Below are 14,474 nucleotides of genomic sequence, written 5' to 3'. Positions count from 1 at the left end.
CGGGATTTTCACTGGATGGATTTCTCACCTGATATGTGTGGGCATATTATGTGCTACTGTTTTAATTTTTGCGCTGACGTAGTCGAGGGCGACGGCTAGTATAAATTAAATTATTAGAGCAATGCGGGAACAATAACATGTTACTTGCTTCGATTGTACGCAAGCAGGTTTGTTGCGCTGTTGGTTGGGTGCAGGATTCCAAAAATATTATATTGTTTTAATTTTTTTTAACATTACTATGCTATATTCAGACTAAATTATACGTAACCAAACTCAGGTCTCATGTTATTGTGCTCGAGTAGTATTTTTTGTCAAAAAATTACATAATGGCGATCTAAAAACTGATATTCTTTGTAATCAAAATGAAATTAATAACAAACACATGTATGACTTTTGACGTCAAAATAAGATGTCCTAGTAAAAAGAGGTAATAAAATGTTGAGCAAATATTATTTTTTATTTCGAAATCTGCAAACGAAAAAGGCTACAGACGAAATGATAATCTCCTTCTTTTTGAAGTCGGCTAAAAACTATGATGAAAATTTGAATGTTCGTCAAATTATTATCTATCTAAATATGAGATCTTACAAAATCAACAAAGAATATTTATAAATAAAATATTAATGTTTTTATGTCCATTTCATTGTAAATTAAAATAATTACAGACAACTGTCAGTCTCAACTAGAACACAGAAGTTCTGAAACATTTCTGCATAGCGCATTCATGTTCGTGTCATTTGGCCTCAATAACTCAAAGATTTGGAAAACTAACCTCAAAAGACAAGATGATTCGCTTTTAATCAAGAACGAATTCAAATGTCTCATTGTCAACATTATTAATCTTGAAAATTACAGTAACTGTGGAAATCAAGGCTGTAAAATCGATGTAAAACTTTGTTCGGAGCTGAAACCTAAAAGTCAGTATTGACTTGTTTATGGATTTGCCAATGCTTTAAGTTGTTTTTGCGTACTTCAGTCGTGTTGCGGGTTGAGCAGCTTGTAGAGATGCGAGTCTGTGTCGGCGAGCGCGTCGTTCGGTTCGCGCAGTTCGAGGACGCGCCCGGCGGCGAGCACGAGCGCGCGCTCGCACTGCAGCACGCCGGCCGCGCGGTGCGCCACGTACACCACCGTGCTGCCCGCGAACGAATATCTGATCGTCTCTACTATCACACGCTCCGCCTCCTGGTCCAGGTTGGCCGTCGCCTCGTCTACTAGCAACACCTGTGTACATACAATATTTTAAACCTTCAAGTATTGTTGTCTATACTTTTTCAAAGAGAACGTGACAAAAGAGAAGCGACCGTTGCAAAGAATATTGGATAAGTAAGAGGATTAGTGATTGAGAGTATAGGCAGATCGTTAGTACCTTGGAGCGCTGCAGGAGGGCGCGCGCGAGGCAGAGCAGCTGTGCGTGCCCGCGCGCGAGGTGCGCTGCGGGCGCGTGCGGTCCGCCGCGCGCGTCCACGGCTTCGCGCGCGCCGCACGCAGTCAGCGCGCGCAACACCTCCGCCTCGCCGTGCTGCCGCAGAGGGTCCACGTTCTCCAGCACGCTGCCAGAGAAGATGAAAGGCTCCTGCGGTATCACGCCTAGCCTCGACCTAAAGACCGAACATATTTAACGTAGCGTAGCTTCCATCGTAGTTCCACCTAGTTCATCGTAGCTGTAATGTACCTGAGCGCGTGCAGATGCAGCGTGGCGACGTCGACGCCATCGAGCAGCACGCGGCCTGCGGCAGGAGTGGCGAGGCGCAGCAAGGCTTGTAGCAGCGAGCTCTTGCCGGCGCCAGTGCGGCCCACCACCGCCAGCCGCTCGCCCGGCCTGCTGGCAAACGTCACCCCGCACAGCGCCGCGCAAGACCGCTCCCCGCTAACATAAAACGACACACTTTTACATCACATCCCTTTTGAAATTCCTTTTTGTTAGCGATAGACATTCTCCCATTCTTTAAACATCTCAGCTGCGTTAATAAAAATTTTATCATTAGTGTTTTCGACTTACTTGTAGTTAAGATAAACATCTTCGAAGCTGATAACTCCATGCGAAGGCCAGCCGTACGGCGGCGGATCTCCGTCTATCTTTTCACTTTCCACCTTAATGCAAGTAATAAATATTGTTTTAGAATAACATAAATATAGTTTAATCAGCAGATTGCTTGTAAGATCAGCATTAGTGTACCTGTGTGATGTACTCGCCGACGCGCTCGACGGCGATCATCTCGCGCTCGGTCTCCGTAAAGGAGTTGAGCACACTGCTCAGCACTGAGGTCAGCGACAGCGCGTATGAAATTGCCAGACCCACCAAACCTGTACAGTTTTATATTTATAAATAAAAAAAATAGGTTCTCATATCTGTGACCTCCTTCGGTTCACGGATAGTAACCTTTTAGCCAGCGGATGATCAACGTATTGACAATAATGCACAAACTCCTATAGTTCTTAAAGTACATAATTGTATACGAGATGGTTCGGTAGTGAGAGAGTAAGGTACCAGGATCTGCAGCATGCGTGGCGCGCTGCAGCACGGCGATGAGCGCGGCCGCGGCGACGGTGACTGCGGCGGCGGCCTGCAGCCTCAGCGCCAGCCACTGCGCCGCCGCCGCCCCGCACAGCGCCGCGCGCTGCCAGCCCTCGCACAGCTCCTCGCCGCGCTCGCCCCACCGCCCGCACGCGCCCAGTGCACGCACCACCGTCAGACCTACAGTACAACAGTTCAAAAATAATTATATAAAAAAAACATCACAGATAGGTCAGTTATAAAAACTATTAATAATAATCAATTATCATCCATTACGAAGGCAACATTGTGATCAATCCGGCGGTCTAATTGAAACTTATTCGCAGTTCACTAGATTGTATGGCCAAAATGCCAAAATTAGGTTTTAATGCGTACCTTCTAGCGTGTCATTGAAGTGGACGTAAACAGGTGAGAGCGCAACGCTCTGCAGACGTTTGAGCTGGCGCGAGGCGGCGCGGTACCGGCGCTGCAGCCGGTGGTACGCCAGCGCCAGCGGCAGCAGCGCCACCGCCAGCCACGGCAGCCCGTACACTGTCACCGCCACACCTCCTGAACACAAACACATAATATAGAATTACGCGCAGTTTATATTATTACAGTCCATGTATGAAAACCAGCGCAGCTCAGATTCTGCGTATTCTGAATATTAATGTCATTGATATTAATAGAAAGAAACAAATCTCACCGATCAATGCGAACACCTGAGCCAGTAGAATGTTGAGTATGAAGGGGAGCGAGTCGTCAATTGTATAAGTGTCCGATGAAAATCTATTCATAATCCTACCCGTTGGTGTTACGTCGAAAAATTTCACTTTGGCCTAAAAAAAGTTTATTAATTGTTACATTACACAAAGTAATTTTTATATTTATGCTACACAGACCATAAAATTAATTGATAACATTGGTTTTACTTTCTCTTAAAAAAACTAGAAAAAAAAATCATTAACTTACTCTTATAATAACGTTAACAAGTATCCTATGTATTCTTCCAGCGGCCTTGACACCTCCGTACGCGAAGAGAAACGCTCTCATAACAGTGAACAACAAATTCAGACCGGCCAACACAAAATACATCTCCAAATAGAAATTATCATCATATCTTAGTGTTAGTTGCAAATCTGGGATTTTGGGCGATTTAGTCACTGTTACGTCAGTACTATGAAGAACCGGTAAAGAACCATTTAGTATACGATGTATAACATTGTCCATAATATTGAATCCGTGGTCCATTACTGTTTGTGTTTCGTGCGGACTTTCGAGTATTGTATCTGTGTTGAGACTGGTAGAGTTGGTCGCTCGGTTTTTAATCCAAAATGTTAGCCAGAGGAAGGTGTAGTTCTGAGAGAGTTGCATCAATATCAATGATAGAACAATGGCCACTGAAAGGAATAGGCCAACTGAACGCAAGTACAAACATATCACCCACCAACCGACCGAACCCATCGACATTGTTTCCTGTAAATAAATAAGAAAATATTGTTATTTTAATCATTGCTTTCATTTCGGTTATTGGCCGTGGTATTTTAATAGAGATTTAATAAATTAAGTATTTCACAACTTATCTACCTCGTTGTCCAAACTTTGTCTGCTAATGTTGTCTAAAGACTCTTCAACTAAATTATGCTCTCTTTCCGTGATGGGTTCCTCACCCAATGAATCAGTTTCACTCGGGAGAAATTCCTCTATTTCATTTAATACTAGTTCCGGAGGACCTGCAGATAAACAATTCATATAATCGATCCAATCTCTACACCAAAAGAAAGAAAGCTTACTTATTTGGGTGAAATACAAATGACTTTGTTTTATAAACATTGTAAGAAAGATATAAGAAGGCGGGATTAATAAGAGACAAAGCACTGAAAGATGACATCAAATAAATCATACGATATTCACACAGATAATATAGCTATCACGATCGTTCAATAGCTGGTTCTGAATATTGCAAGGTTTAAATGTATTACAAGTTTTTATTTATAATGGAAGTAATATGAAAGTACCGTGTGCTACAAGTTTTCCATCGTGCAGCAGTATGACGCGGTGCGCGCGCGCGAGGTGACGGTGCGAGTGCGCGACCAGCAGCCGCGTGCGGTGTCGCAGTACGCCCAGCACGCAGCGCTGCACTATGTGCGCCGCCACGCGCGCGTCCACGCCGGACAGCACGTCGTCCAACAAGTACACTGCAGGCAACATTAACCTCCACTTACATCTTACTCTTACTCTATCTCTTCGAACGGAATGAGAGAGTTGACAAATGTCGTCTTCCTAAATGACAATATATTTGATAGACCGCTCGAATTACTTTTTCTACAAATGTTTACTAGGATTTTGCATTTCTAGAAAGTGTTTAAAAATTGCCTCTAATGCTAGTGACACTATATTTTAAGTAACTGCATATTACTTCTGCTAACATACCTTCTTTGTCCTGATAAACTGCCCGAGCTAAAGCGATGCGAGTTCGCTGACCGCCACTTAATGTGCAGCCTCCTTCCCCGACGTATGCATTCCAGCCCAGAATGTTCAGATCCTCTGAAAAAATTATAGCAGTTTAAATACATTCAAAGTTTATAAAATAAAATTAATAATAAAACGCGACCTGAAGGATATACCTGTTAGCGCGCAAGCATCAACAACAGAACGAAACTTGGCCTCGTCGTATGGTTTGCCAAATAATATGTTGTCTCGTATGGTACCGCGAACCAGCCAAGATTGTTGGGATACATAACCAAAACCTATAAAACATTAATTAATAATGCTTTATACATTAAGACACTTCTTTAGTGAACACTTAACGAATCTGAGTATGACTGCTTTGTGTGGTTGTAAGTCCAAACTTACTATTTAAATTTTCAGGTATCTGCAGATCTCCATTGACTTTGATCATTTCCCCGAGTACTGCATGCAGGAGCGATGTCTTCCCGCTGCCCACATTGCCAGCTATGCCCACCAGCTCGCCTCGACCTATCTCCAATGATATATCTCTCAATGCGAAGGGAACTTGCACTTGTGTATCAGACGACGAAGTGGAATCTTGTTGTATGTTTCGTTTTGATAACCTCTTAGTTGATTTTCCTTTATTCTTTTTAGATTTTATCTGTGGTTTCTGATGAGTGGCGGGCTTGGCCCATGTAAATGTAGCGTTCTTAAATATTACAATTTTATCTTCGTCGTGATTTGTGTTAACACGATCGTAGTACCGATCCGAGTCCATGTCTGGAAGCTAAAATATTATATAATTTTTAGAAATTAATTTTAAATCTTCGAAATGATATGTACAAGTTTACTTACATCTAGAAATTTTTGTATCCTTTTTATCGACACCCATGCTTCAGTTAGTCCATTGAGTACCCAAGGGAACGCGTTCAATGGAGCTATGAGCATGTTTATTAATGCCACAGTAGTAAATACCTGAAATATAGGTCGAATAATATCATAACTTTAAAAAAAATATTTTTCTTCCCATATAGAGTAATTAATAATCTGAAACGCAGTAGTACATACTATACTCGGGATACTTTACTTAGTTCTCTTCTTAAACAAAACTCGTAATTTTCAGTGAAATCAATTAAAAGTTTAATAAATGGTCAATACCGTCGGAGCATCTAACGGCTGCGAGCGTAGCGCGTGTGTGCCGAGTGTAAGTGCTGCCACCAACACGGGCGTAGTGGCCCACAGCACCACGCATATCGCGTCCAGGTACTTGCGCCCGCGCAGGTAGTACAGCTCCTTGCCTCTCACCTCTAAACCACGATTATAATTATATGTAAAACAATCAAAATACCAATAAAAGTGAACTTTTACTCTAAAAACAGTTAATAGTTTTGTAATTAAGATAATCTTCATATATTTTTCAAGGTCATTTAAAGGTATAATAAATTAAATACTATTTCAGTTTCAATTCAAATTAATTAAAAATTTTAAAGTAAAGTGACAAAGCATTTTAATGGCAACCAATAGCATTATATGATAACAAAATAATTATTATTTAGTACTTTTATTATCTTTTTTATTTATCTTTTTCATCAATCATACAATGTAGACATCAGATAAATAAAATAACATAACGACTAACTCACCTGCTACTCTGTTTATAAAATAATCTTCCCAAACGTGAATCTTTATCGTCCTAATACCTCTTAGTATATCACTGATCAAACTAACACGAGAGTCTTTATGCCTCATCAACTCTGTGCTCAGTTGACCTATTTTGTTGGCAATGAATTTGTTAATAGGTATAAGAATAACTGAAAAAGCAACTCCAGCCAGAAATGAAACACCCACTTGTTGGTACAATAAAAACAGTGTAATAATTAACTGAAAATAAAAACAAATTACGTTGAATATCTATTATAAAATAATTAACTCCGAAAATAAATTCCATACATTGACATTCATGATTAAATGTAATAATTACTAAGAACTATAGTGTTATTTATTTACAGAATGTTTTTTTTTTACTACACAAGTAGAATTTAAAAATAGCAATACAAACCTGTAAAGGTATACTCCAGAGCGCATGAAAACTTGGACATGAATTAACAATTCTGTCTGTGTCAGTTGACATGAAATTTGTAATTTCACCAACAGAAAATGACTTTGTAAGTTCCGTTGAAGTCACACTTAGTGTTTTTCTTAGTATTATTGAAACCATAGCACCACGCATTTTTATTCCTATTAATGACATTAGCCAATTAAAATGGACATTGAAAACTGCACTCACGACCGTAGCAACAAGAAGGCCACCAGCATATCCATATCTTAAAACCAAAGATTTTTTTTTATATTAATTATAAGATATTAGAAATAATAATTAAAAAATTACTACTGCATAGCTGACCTACCCCAAATGTTGATCAATACTTTCATCTTCAACAAATGTAACTAATTTATTTAATAACAAAGGTCCGGCAAAGCCTGCCATATCCGATATAAGCTTTAATATTCCTATGCTGTAAAATTGTACTGCATAGCATGTGTGTAAAGCTCGAAGTAAGGACACATTCTGACGACGTTGTGGCCTCAATAGGACTCTGGATGTGGGAGTGACTGGAGTTGATACTTGAGGTAGACTTTCACTTAAAGAACCATATCCTGGAAAATATTTTATTCTGTCATAAAATATCTCTCATTTCAGCCTAATTTTGCAATAGTATAATGAACAGAAAAATATGAAGGTAAATTTATTGTTGTAATTCTGACATTGGACAATTCAAGGCCTAAAATAAATAAAACAAAAAGTACACACTTATTGTTTCAGACTAAAATTTGTTAATCATCCTATATATCGCAATTTACGGTGGAAATAAAGAAATATAATGTGTTTATTACAACATTACAATGAAAACATTTGATTTTATAGTTTAGGTTTGCATTTGGAACAATAAAAATACCTAAATAGATAAAACCAGATCAACAATTTTAACTTTCTTTGATGAGCATAGTGTTTTGTATTTTATCACATCTTTTATATGCGCCTAAAAACAAGAGAATATCTTATTCAATTTATAATAAACAATTTATAGAATAATATATTAGCAAGTCTAGTAGAAGAAGCAAAATAAACTATACATATGTGTCAGAACAATATAAATCAGGATTAGGGGAATCCTGATTTACATTGTTCTACATTGAGTCATGAGTGTACATTTTAGGTACAAGGATACTTTGTTTCAACATTGGTGCTTCCCCTACATTAAAAAAAATATTTTACATAATGTTGACAAACACCAGGAAAATTTTGTAGAGTGTGTTTAAAACATATTTATATGTGAATGTTTCTTACCAGATCCTATAAATGGTTCATGTGGTATTTCAGCATACTGCTGAAATTGGTCTACATTTCCAATCAATGCCTTGTCCATTTTAGCACCAACATATGAACATTTATACTCTGTAGGTATATCATATAGTTCTTCTGCATCAGTTAATTTATTTTCGAAACCTTTAATGAAAATTATTAGATTAACTAGTATATTCTATTCCGTACAATATAATATAGTTTTTCAATCATTACCTTTATCAAGAAGAGGATTTACCCACAAAAAGGTTAATTTAGAGAACCAACTTGTGCTTTGCATTGCTGTGCCTAAAATTCCCTCATCCATATGGGGCAGTAAGGGTGTGTACTCACTCTAAAAATAAATATTGCCCCTTTAGATGCATTTTTTTAATATCTTCAAAATTCTACACAAAACAATATTTATACTCACGCTTGCATGTTGGGATCCAACAAGATGAGGGGAATAAAATGTTGGCCTAGACTCACTTGAAGGCAGAAGTGTGACAAAATAAACAATATGGCAGCATAGATTGGCAATGTCGAATCCCACAATGGATCCAGTGATTATACTTGTTCGAAGGGAAATTAAATTTAATACCACAATCATTACCCACAATAGGACTAGGCCCAATGGCCCGCGACTGCTAGGACCTAGTCTATGTTTGAGTGCCAGGATGTATCCAAAGTGCACTAACCATGAGAGACAGGATGCACCAGCAGTAAAGTAATCAACCGGAAACAGATTAAACTTATTGCTTGATATAAAAATGTATAATTCTATAATTGGAATAAATGTAAGTCCTAAAACTGCAAAACTACGCAAGACAATGGCACGCTCCTGTGTTTTTTCACGTATAACCCACTCCCTTCTGTAGCCAACATAAAATCCAGATATTATTGCTGTGATAAATAATACGGGTATTTGTAAACAAAGTTCTTGGAAGCACTTCCCAAAATCTTTCCTTTCGTCAATCCAAGGCTGAAAACCCAGCGGTCCGCACATATCTTTCCAGTTCCATTGTAATTTTGTATCGAGCTCCATTGCTAGGTTGTAAGTGAACTTCTAACACATATCAATAGTTGCCTAAAATTGCACTCGAGTCGGCAAAAAGATAACACATAATATAGTAGAAATAAGTAAATTTTAATTTTAACGACATTAAAAATGTGCAAAACTCAAATCACTGTTATTACATACACACAATGTTTGACAAATGACTCAAAACACAAAACATTGCAGAAGTCAGAAATAAAATGTCACAAATGTCAAGTTGATAACAAATAATAATGACAAGTTAACAAGTGGTAAAAAGTAAAGACGTGACTTCAAAAAAAAACTCTTTAAGAACTTAAGAAAAAAACAAAAATGTCTTTCACGGGTAAAATCGTTGCTATTTTTAGTTTAAAATTCGAAAAAAATATTAAGTCAACTGTTATGATAATAATATTAAAAACTAAAAATTCCTAAATCCCTTCCCTGATATTTTTCTAATCAGAGACATCTAGGTGTAAGTTCAAAAACTAAAATGATAAATGTCAATGTCAAAGTCAAACTGATGATCATTTATCAACAAGCTCAAGTAAGTTTTTATTTACTAAAAATAAGAAGTCACAAATTGCGATTTAATTACTTTTAATACATTTATAAATAACTTGGTATCAATTCTATACTTAGGAATGACAATTATTATTATTTGTTTCTACTAAAAAAGTAAAACCCTATTGACCTTATTTTATTGAAACACAAGCATATAGTGCCAATAAAAAGATAATGGACGAAGATATTCAAAACACAAATTCTTTGGTTGAGGAGGATGAAGATCCGATCGATCCAATTCATGATATCATTGATTACTTGGTCAGGTGCGCAAATATTTCATTTAAAAATTCACATGTAGATGAAACCGAGATCAAGACATCTGAAAAGATCAAAACTGCCTACAATATATTCATTGAATCTCCCACAGAATTCTTGACTCAATTTGGCAAATATTTATCTCCAAACCATTTACCATATTTTGAGAACATGCTTAATGAAAAAAGTTTTAACAATACAGCTTTTGATAATTGCATTAAACATTTACGTATATACCATTCTGAGAGAAGTACACATAAAAGAATAAAGAACCGTCGATTCCGAGCCTTACAAAAAATGCAAGAGGAAACTGATTATTTTAGTGAAAAACAAATGATGTTTCGTAATCCTCTTTTATATGAACAACTTGTTGGTCAGTATTTAGATGATGAGGAAGTTGTACAACGGGATTCTGGAGACAATAAGGATTTGACATTTTTGAATATAATCCTACGTACTGTAGAAATGAATGAAATGAATGAGACAAAACATCAGCAAATGTTGGAAGAAGACCAGGAATCTTTGGAGGAGAAAGAAACAGTTAAAAAATATGAGAAACCTAAAAAGAAGATGTGGGGCGATTTTGATGAACCTGATACTCAACCAACTCCTAAATTCAAAGTTCCAAGAGCAGATGCCCCAATAACTAGCAATGAGAGAGCATTGCTGAAAGAAGAATTTTATCAAGAAATGTACAGCAGTTTTCTTGAAGGGAGAGATGAAGATATTGATTACAATTCAATAGATAACAATGAACAGTATGATGATTTGGAACAAATTTCTCAGGATGCCGAAGATCAATATTTTGATTCAGAACAAAATGATGTAAATAATCTGGAGGAACATATGAAACTTGTTGAAGAGTATGGTAGAAAAATGTCACTGGACCATTCAAATGATCCGTTAGATGTATTTATGAAACATATTGAAAATAAAATTAAACTGTAGTTTGAATCTTTTACATTTTTAAACCATGCTCCTATATCTTTAATTTACTTGTTATCTTTAATTTAGCTTGCAGTTGATTATAAGTAGAATGACAAATATTAGTGACAGCTCTTGGATTATTAATTAAAGAATAGGTGAAAAAAAATATTCAAATTTATAACATACAATTTCTGATGATTCAACAGATATTTTTAAATAATTATTGTCGCACGACATTAGGTAATCCGCATGCTCGATTGTCGCCTTCTAACATTAAAATATTGCGTAATTTTATGGCGATGCGACGTACCTATACATACATGTCTTAGCACGTAGCCTTAAGTTTCATAGTAATATACTTGCATAACAATAATACGTATCCTATAAAACTGTACAATACAATTTTAACATTGGTTTGCTGTGTACTTAAAGAAAAAGGAAAACATAACTGTAATTACTTGAAAATAACAAAATCAAATTTCTTTGTTTTTTTACATTCACACTAAAAAATATCATCGTACCAAAGAACCTTTCTATTAAGACTTTAAGCTTAATGATGAAAGCTTACTATGATAGTCAAATGGTGGGTTCGATCCCACGACTTATCAATCGTATCAATAGGCGATTGGGGCGTCTTCGTACATCTAATCAAAGGCAAATTATTTTTATCTCCTTCTTCTAAAAGTAAGTTAACTTATTACTGAACAGAATCGGGAGGGTTATGGCCGTCAGAAATATAAATTTTATTAATGTAATTTTCTTGATCATATTTTATGAATCATTTTCTTTATCATTCGGTTTGTTATGTTACAATGGAACCTTGTCTAACAAACAATTTGGTGAAGACCCTTTATCGCGTAAAAAATTTATAGGAGATCGGAAATTTGAAGCAAGAATTCGCTGCGCTTTGACCGTCCGATGTCCAGGTAAATATTTAACTAAACTTAGTATATCTTTTGGTGATAAAGAGAATTATTTTACAAAAAACATTATCATAGCGAACACAAATGTAGTACCTAAGTGCCTTTGCTGCCGGTAGATATGTAGATTCAAGAGTGGTAGATGCCAGAAACGACAACTTCGGTTGCACGAATTGGCCGGCTTGCCTGGTAAAATACCCACAGAAGACAGGCGTGAAGTGGAAGTATTTCCGCGTTTCGTCTGATGAGTGTGGTGTCGGCGGCCTAATTTTAGTCCTCTTTCTCTTCTCATCCTTTTCTTAAGGGGGGGGGGAAGTGGCTTTCACGATCGAGGGGATGCGTCGAAAGGGGATATGTCCTCTTTTTGTGCTTCCTCTGTGCATCTGCAATTGCGGATGTCTATGGGCAACGGTTGCATCTCTATTTAGGCATATTCGTATGGTCGCTCGCTCCTTTGCCACCTTGTAATATAAAAAAAGTAGATTCATCTGATTTTTATCCCATATTTCGCTAACAAGTTAAAAATCTCGTACTGCAAGCTTGCTAAAATATGTTCACAGTTAAATTAGGCTCATTATATTATGTACGAAGTGAATTTGGAAGGTAGAAAAGGATATGATCGATATGAAGTTGTGAAGGAAGGTAGAAAGACGCTGGATCGCATACTTTTTATAATAAGGCATTGCGGAAGTCCAGTAGGATAGACTCAGGCTTATGATGATGAACCCTTAATACATATGTAATTTTGTGACTATTAGAAAGATGTAAATTTTGACCTAAATTTACCAAATAACTTGACCAAATATGTCTAGATTACCCTATCTCTATCAGGAGTTCACAACGGATCGGAAAGACATATAAACTATGTATAACTCTATGAGATGTAATAAATGAAATTAAACATAATCACAGAGTAAATTGTACAATTGACAATTATGTTATGTCACCGCGTATATTTTTAAAGTGAATGTGTATTTATAAATGTTTATATCCATTGACAAATTTATATTAATTTGCTTATTGATTAATGTTAACGTGACCATTGTTAATGGTGTGATGTGCTTAAATTGTTCGTCTACCCACCGCTGTTGGAATCGCTGCGGGGTCACATTAGACAACGCCTTCGACTCTACTAAGACGATTTATAAAGATGTAGTGAATTGTACTGAAGGTTTACTAGTATTTTCTTGCACGATACGAATAGCTATTAGCATAAAATATATCGATTTATGTAACAAAATATCTTGAGTTTAGAATTCAAGTCAAAAACTTTAAACAGTGCTAATGTTTCAGAGAATGCATTGTGTTTCATTCGTTCGTGGAGAGCACGAGCAAAACATGCATGGATCGTGCAAAGAGGCTGCTACGAGCTTACTACACAAGATACTCCGCCCGTAAGTCTATCTGCAGCAAGAACGATGTCGTGCAAACGACAAAGGTAAATGGTTTTCGGGTGATTAAAAACTTAATTTATATTACTACTAGCTGTCGCCTGCGACTCCGTCCGCGCGGAATTAAGAAAAAACTTAATTAGTAGCCTATGTGTCATTCCAGTCTGGTCTGTTCTACACATATGCCAAATTTCATCAAGATCCGTTCAGCCTTTCCGGAAATACCTTTAAACAAACTCTATCCATCCATCCATCTGAACATTCGCATTTATAATATTAATAAGATGTTTCGTTTCCTTTATATTCCTGAAATCAGTTGAAAAGAAAAAATACTTAAACAGTTGTCATATATATTTTTAATTTCAGACTTCCTGACGCGGAGTACAAATTATGTTTCTGCCAAGGAGATCAATGTAATCGTAGTTATAGACTTCGTTATGAAGGCGTACAGCTTTTTGTGGTGTTAATGCTTTATTTATTTTTAAACTTTGATGTGTAAACTGTAATTAAAATGGGCAATGGTTGTATTTGTTCTTGTCGCGTCAATTGTTCGACTCGTTTGGACGCTGTGTTTAGCAATAAACATTGACTTTATCGGCTTATAAGCAGCTTTCACTTTATCCGAGCTGCCTGTCTATTTCTTCGAAAAGGACGGTAAGAAAAGTGTGTGTTAGTGGGGCGCGTCCGTTGACTCGCACACATACTTTTTGTAGACACGCATCAATGTAACTAAACCTACATAATTAGAAAAATACTCAATTTTCTTTTCTTACAATTCAATTACATTGGTAAAATACGCAAATAAAAATGTCAAAAAATATGAATTGTATATAAATTATTTTATTATAACATTACATTATATTTATACAAAACAATTTGATAAAATATGTTTAAAAATATTTGATTAACTACAAACATTACATACAAAATTTAAAAAACGTTCACTTTTCGGTTACTATACTATATTTTAATAACGACTACAAATGGTGTTTCTAAGTCACTTGATTTATTTAATTTTTTATATAACAAATAATATTAACTGTCGGTATTTAAAATTCCAAGTTAAAATGAACTAATTTACATATAATAA

General features: G+C 36.5%; 3 protein-coding genes across 3 annotated transcripts; 2 read left to right on the top strand and 1 right to left on the bottom strand.

Annotated features, from left to right (window-relative positions):
* Positions 1-524: 524 nt before the first annotated feature.
* Positions 525-9,518, bottom strand: LOC106709502 (ATP-binding cassette sub-family C member 10). Its single transcript, XM_045678817.1, has 22 exons — positions 8,722-9,518; positions 8,526-8,643; positions 8,295-8,453; positions 7,354-7,603; positions 7,005-7,269; positions 6,589-6,826; positions 6,104-6,252; positions 5,801-5,920; positions 5,351-5,732; positions 5,122-5,244; positions 4,928-5,041; positions 4,513-4,692; positions 4,082-4,227; positions 3,467-3,970; positions 3,201-3,333; positions 2,891-3,064; positions 2,489-2,695; positions 2,177-2,304; positions 2,000-2,091; positions 1,673-1,867; positions 1,367-1,598; positions 525-1,221 (listed from the first exon to the last, which is right to left on the bottom strand). The coding sequence occupies exons 1-22, from the start codon at positions 9,331-9,333 to the stop codon at positions 973-975; spliced, it is 4,770 nt and encodes a 1,589-aa protein (XP_045534773.1). The 5' UTR covers positions 9,334-9,518; the 3' UTR covers positions 525-972.
* A 437-nt stretch (positions 9,519-9,955) lies between these two features.
* On the top strand, positions 9,956-11,109 carry LOC106709429 (coiled-coil domain-containing protein 97). The gene has a single exon (XM_014501234.2). It carries the CDS (start codon positions 10,063-10,065, stop codon positions 11,092-11,094), a length of 1,032 nt encoding a protein of 343 aa, XP_014356720.2. The 5' UTR covers positions 9,956-10,062; the 3' UTR covers positions 11,095-11,109.
* A 680-nt stretch (positions 11,110-11,789) lies between these two features.
* On the top strand, positions 11,790-14,147 carry LOC106709481. The gene is made up of 3 exons (XM_014501298.2): positions 11,790-11,999; positions 13,287-13,431; positions 13,751-14,147. Exons 1-3 carry the CDS (start codon positions 11,795-11,797, stop codon positions 13,881-13,883), a joined length of 483 nt encoding a protein of 160 aa, XP_014356784.2. The 5' UTR covers positions 11,790-11,794; the 3' UTR covers positions 13,884-14,147.
* Positions 14,148-14,474: the final 327 nt, after the last annotated feature.

This window comes from Papilio machaon, chromosome 7, assembly GCF_912999745.1.
Source record: "Papilio machaon chromosome 7, ilPapMach1.1, whole genome shotgun sequence".
Taxonomy (NCBI): Eukaryota; Metazoa; Arthropoda; class Insecta; order Lepidoptera; family Papilionidae; genus Papilio; species Papilio machaon.
This window is presented reverse-complemented; position numbering and strand designations above follow the sequence as displayed.

Coding starts and splice junctions, on each gene's coding strand:
- LOC106709502 (XM_045678817.1), bottom strand. CDS start 9,333: ATGGAGCTCGATACAAAATTACAATGGAACTGGAAAGATATGTGCGGA. Junction 6,827..7,004: donor TCTGGAGTATACCTTTACAG/GTTTGTATTGCT, acceptor TTTTATTTTCAG/TTAATTATTACACTGTTTTT. Junction 5,245..5,350: donor GATACCTGAAAATTTAAATA/GTAAGTTTGGAC, acceptor AATGTTTTATAG/GTTTTGGTTATGTATCCCAA.
- LOC106709429 (XM_014501234.2), top strand. CDS start 10,063: ATGGACGAAGATATTCAAAACACAAATTCTTTGGTTGAGGAGGATGAA.
- LOC106709481 (XM_014501298.2), top strand. CDS start 11,795: ATGGCCGTCAGAAATATAAATTTTATTAATGTAATTTTCTTGATCATA. Junction 12,000..13,286: donor TTTGACCGTCCGATGTCCAG/GTAAATATTTAA, acceptor CTAATGTTTCAG/AGAATGCATTGTGTTTCATT. Junction 13,432..13,750: donor ATGTCGTGCAAACGACAAAG/GTAAATGGTTTT, acceptor TTTTAATTTCAG/ACTTCCTGACGCGGAGTACA.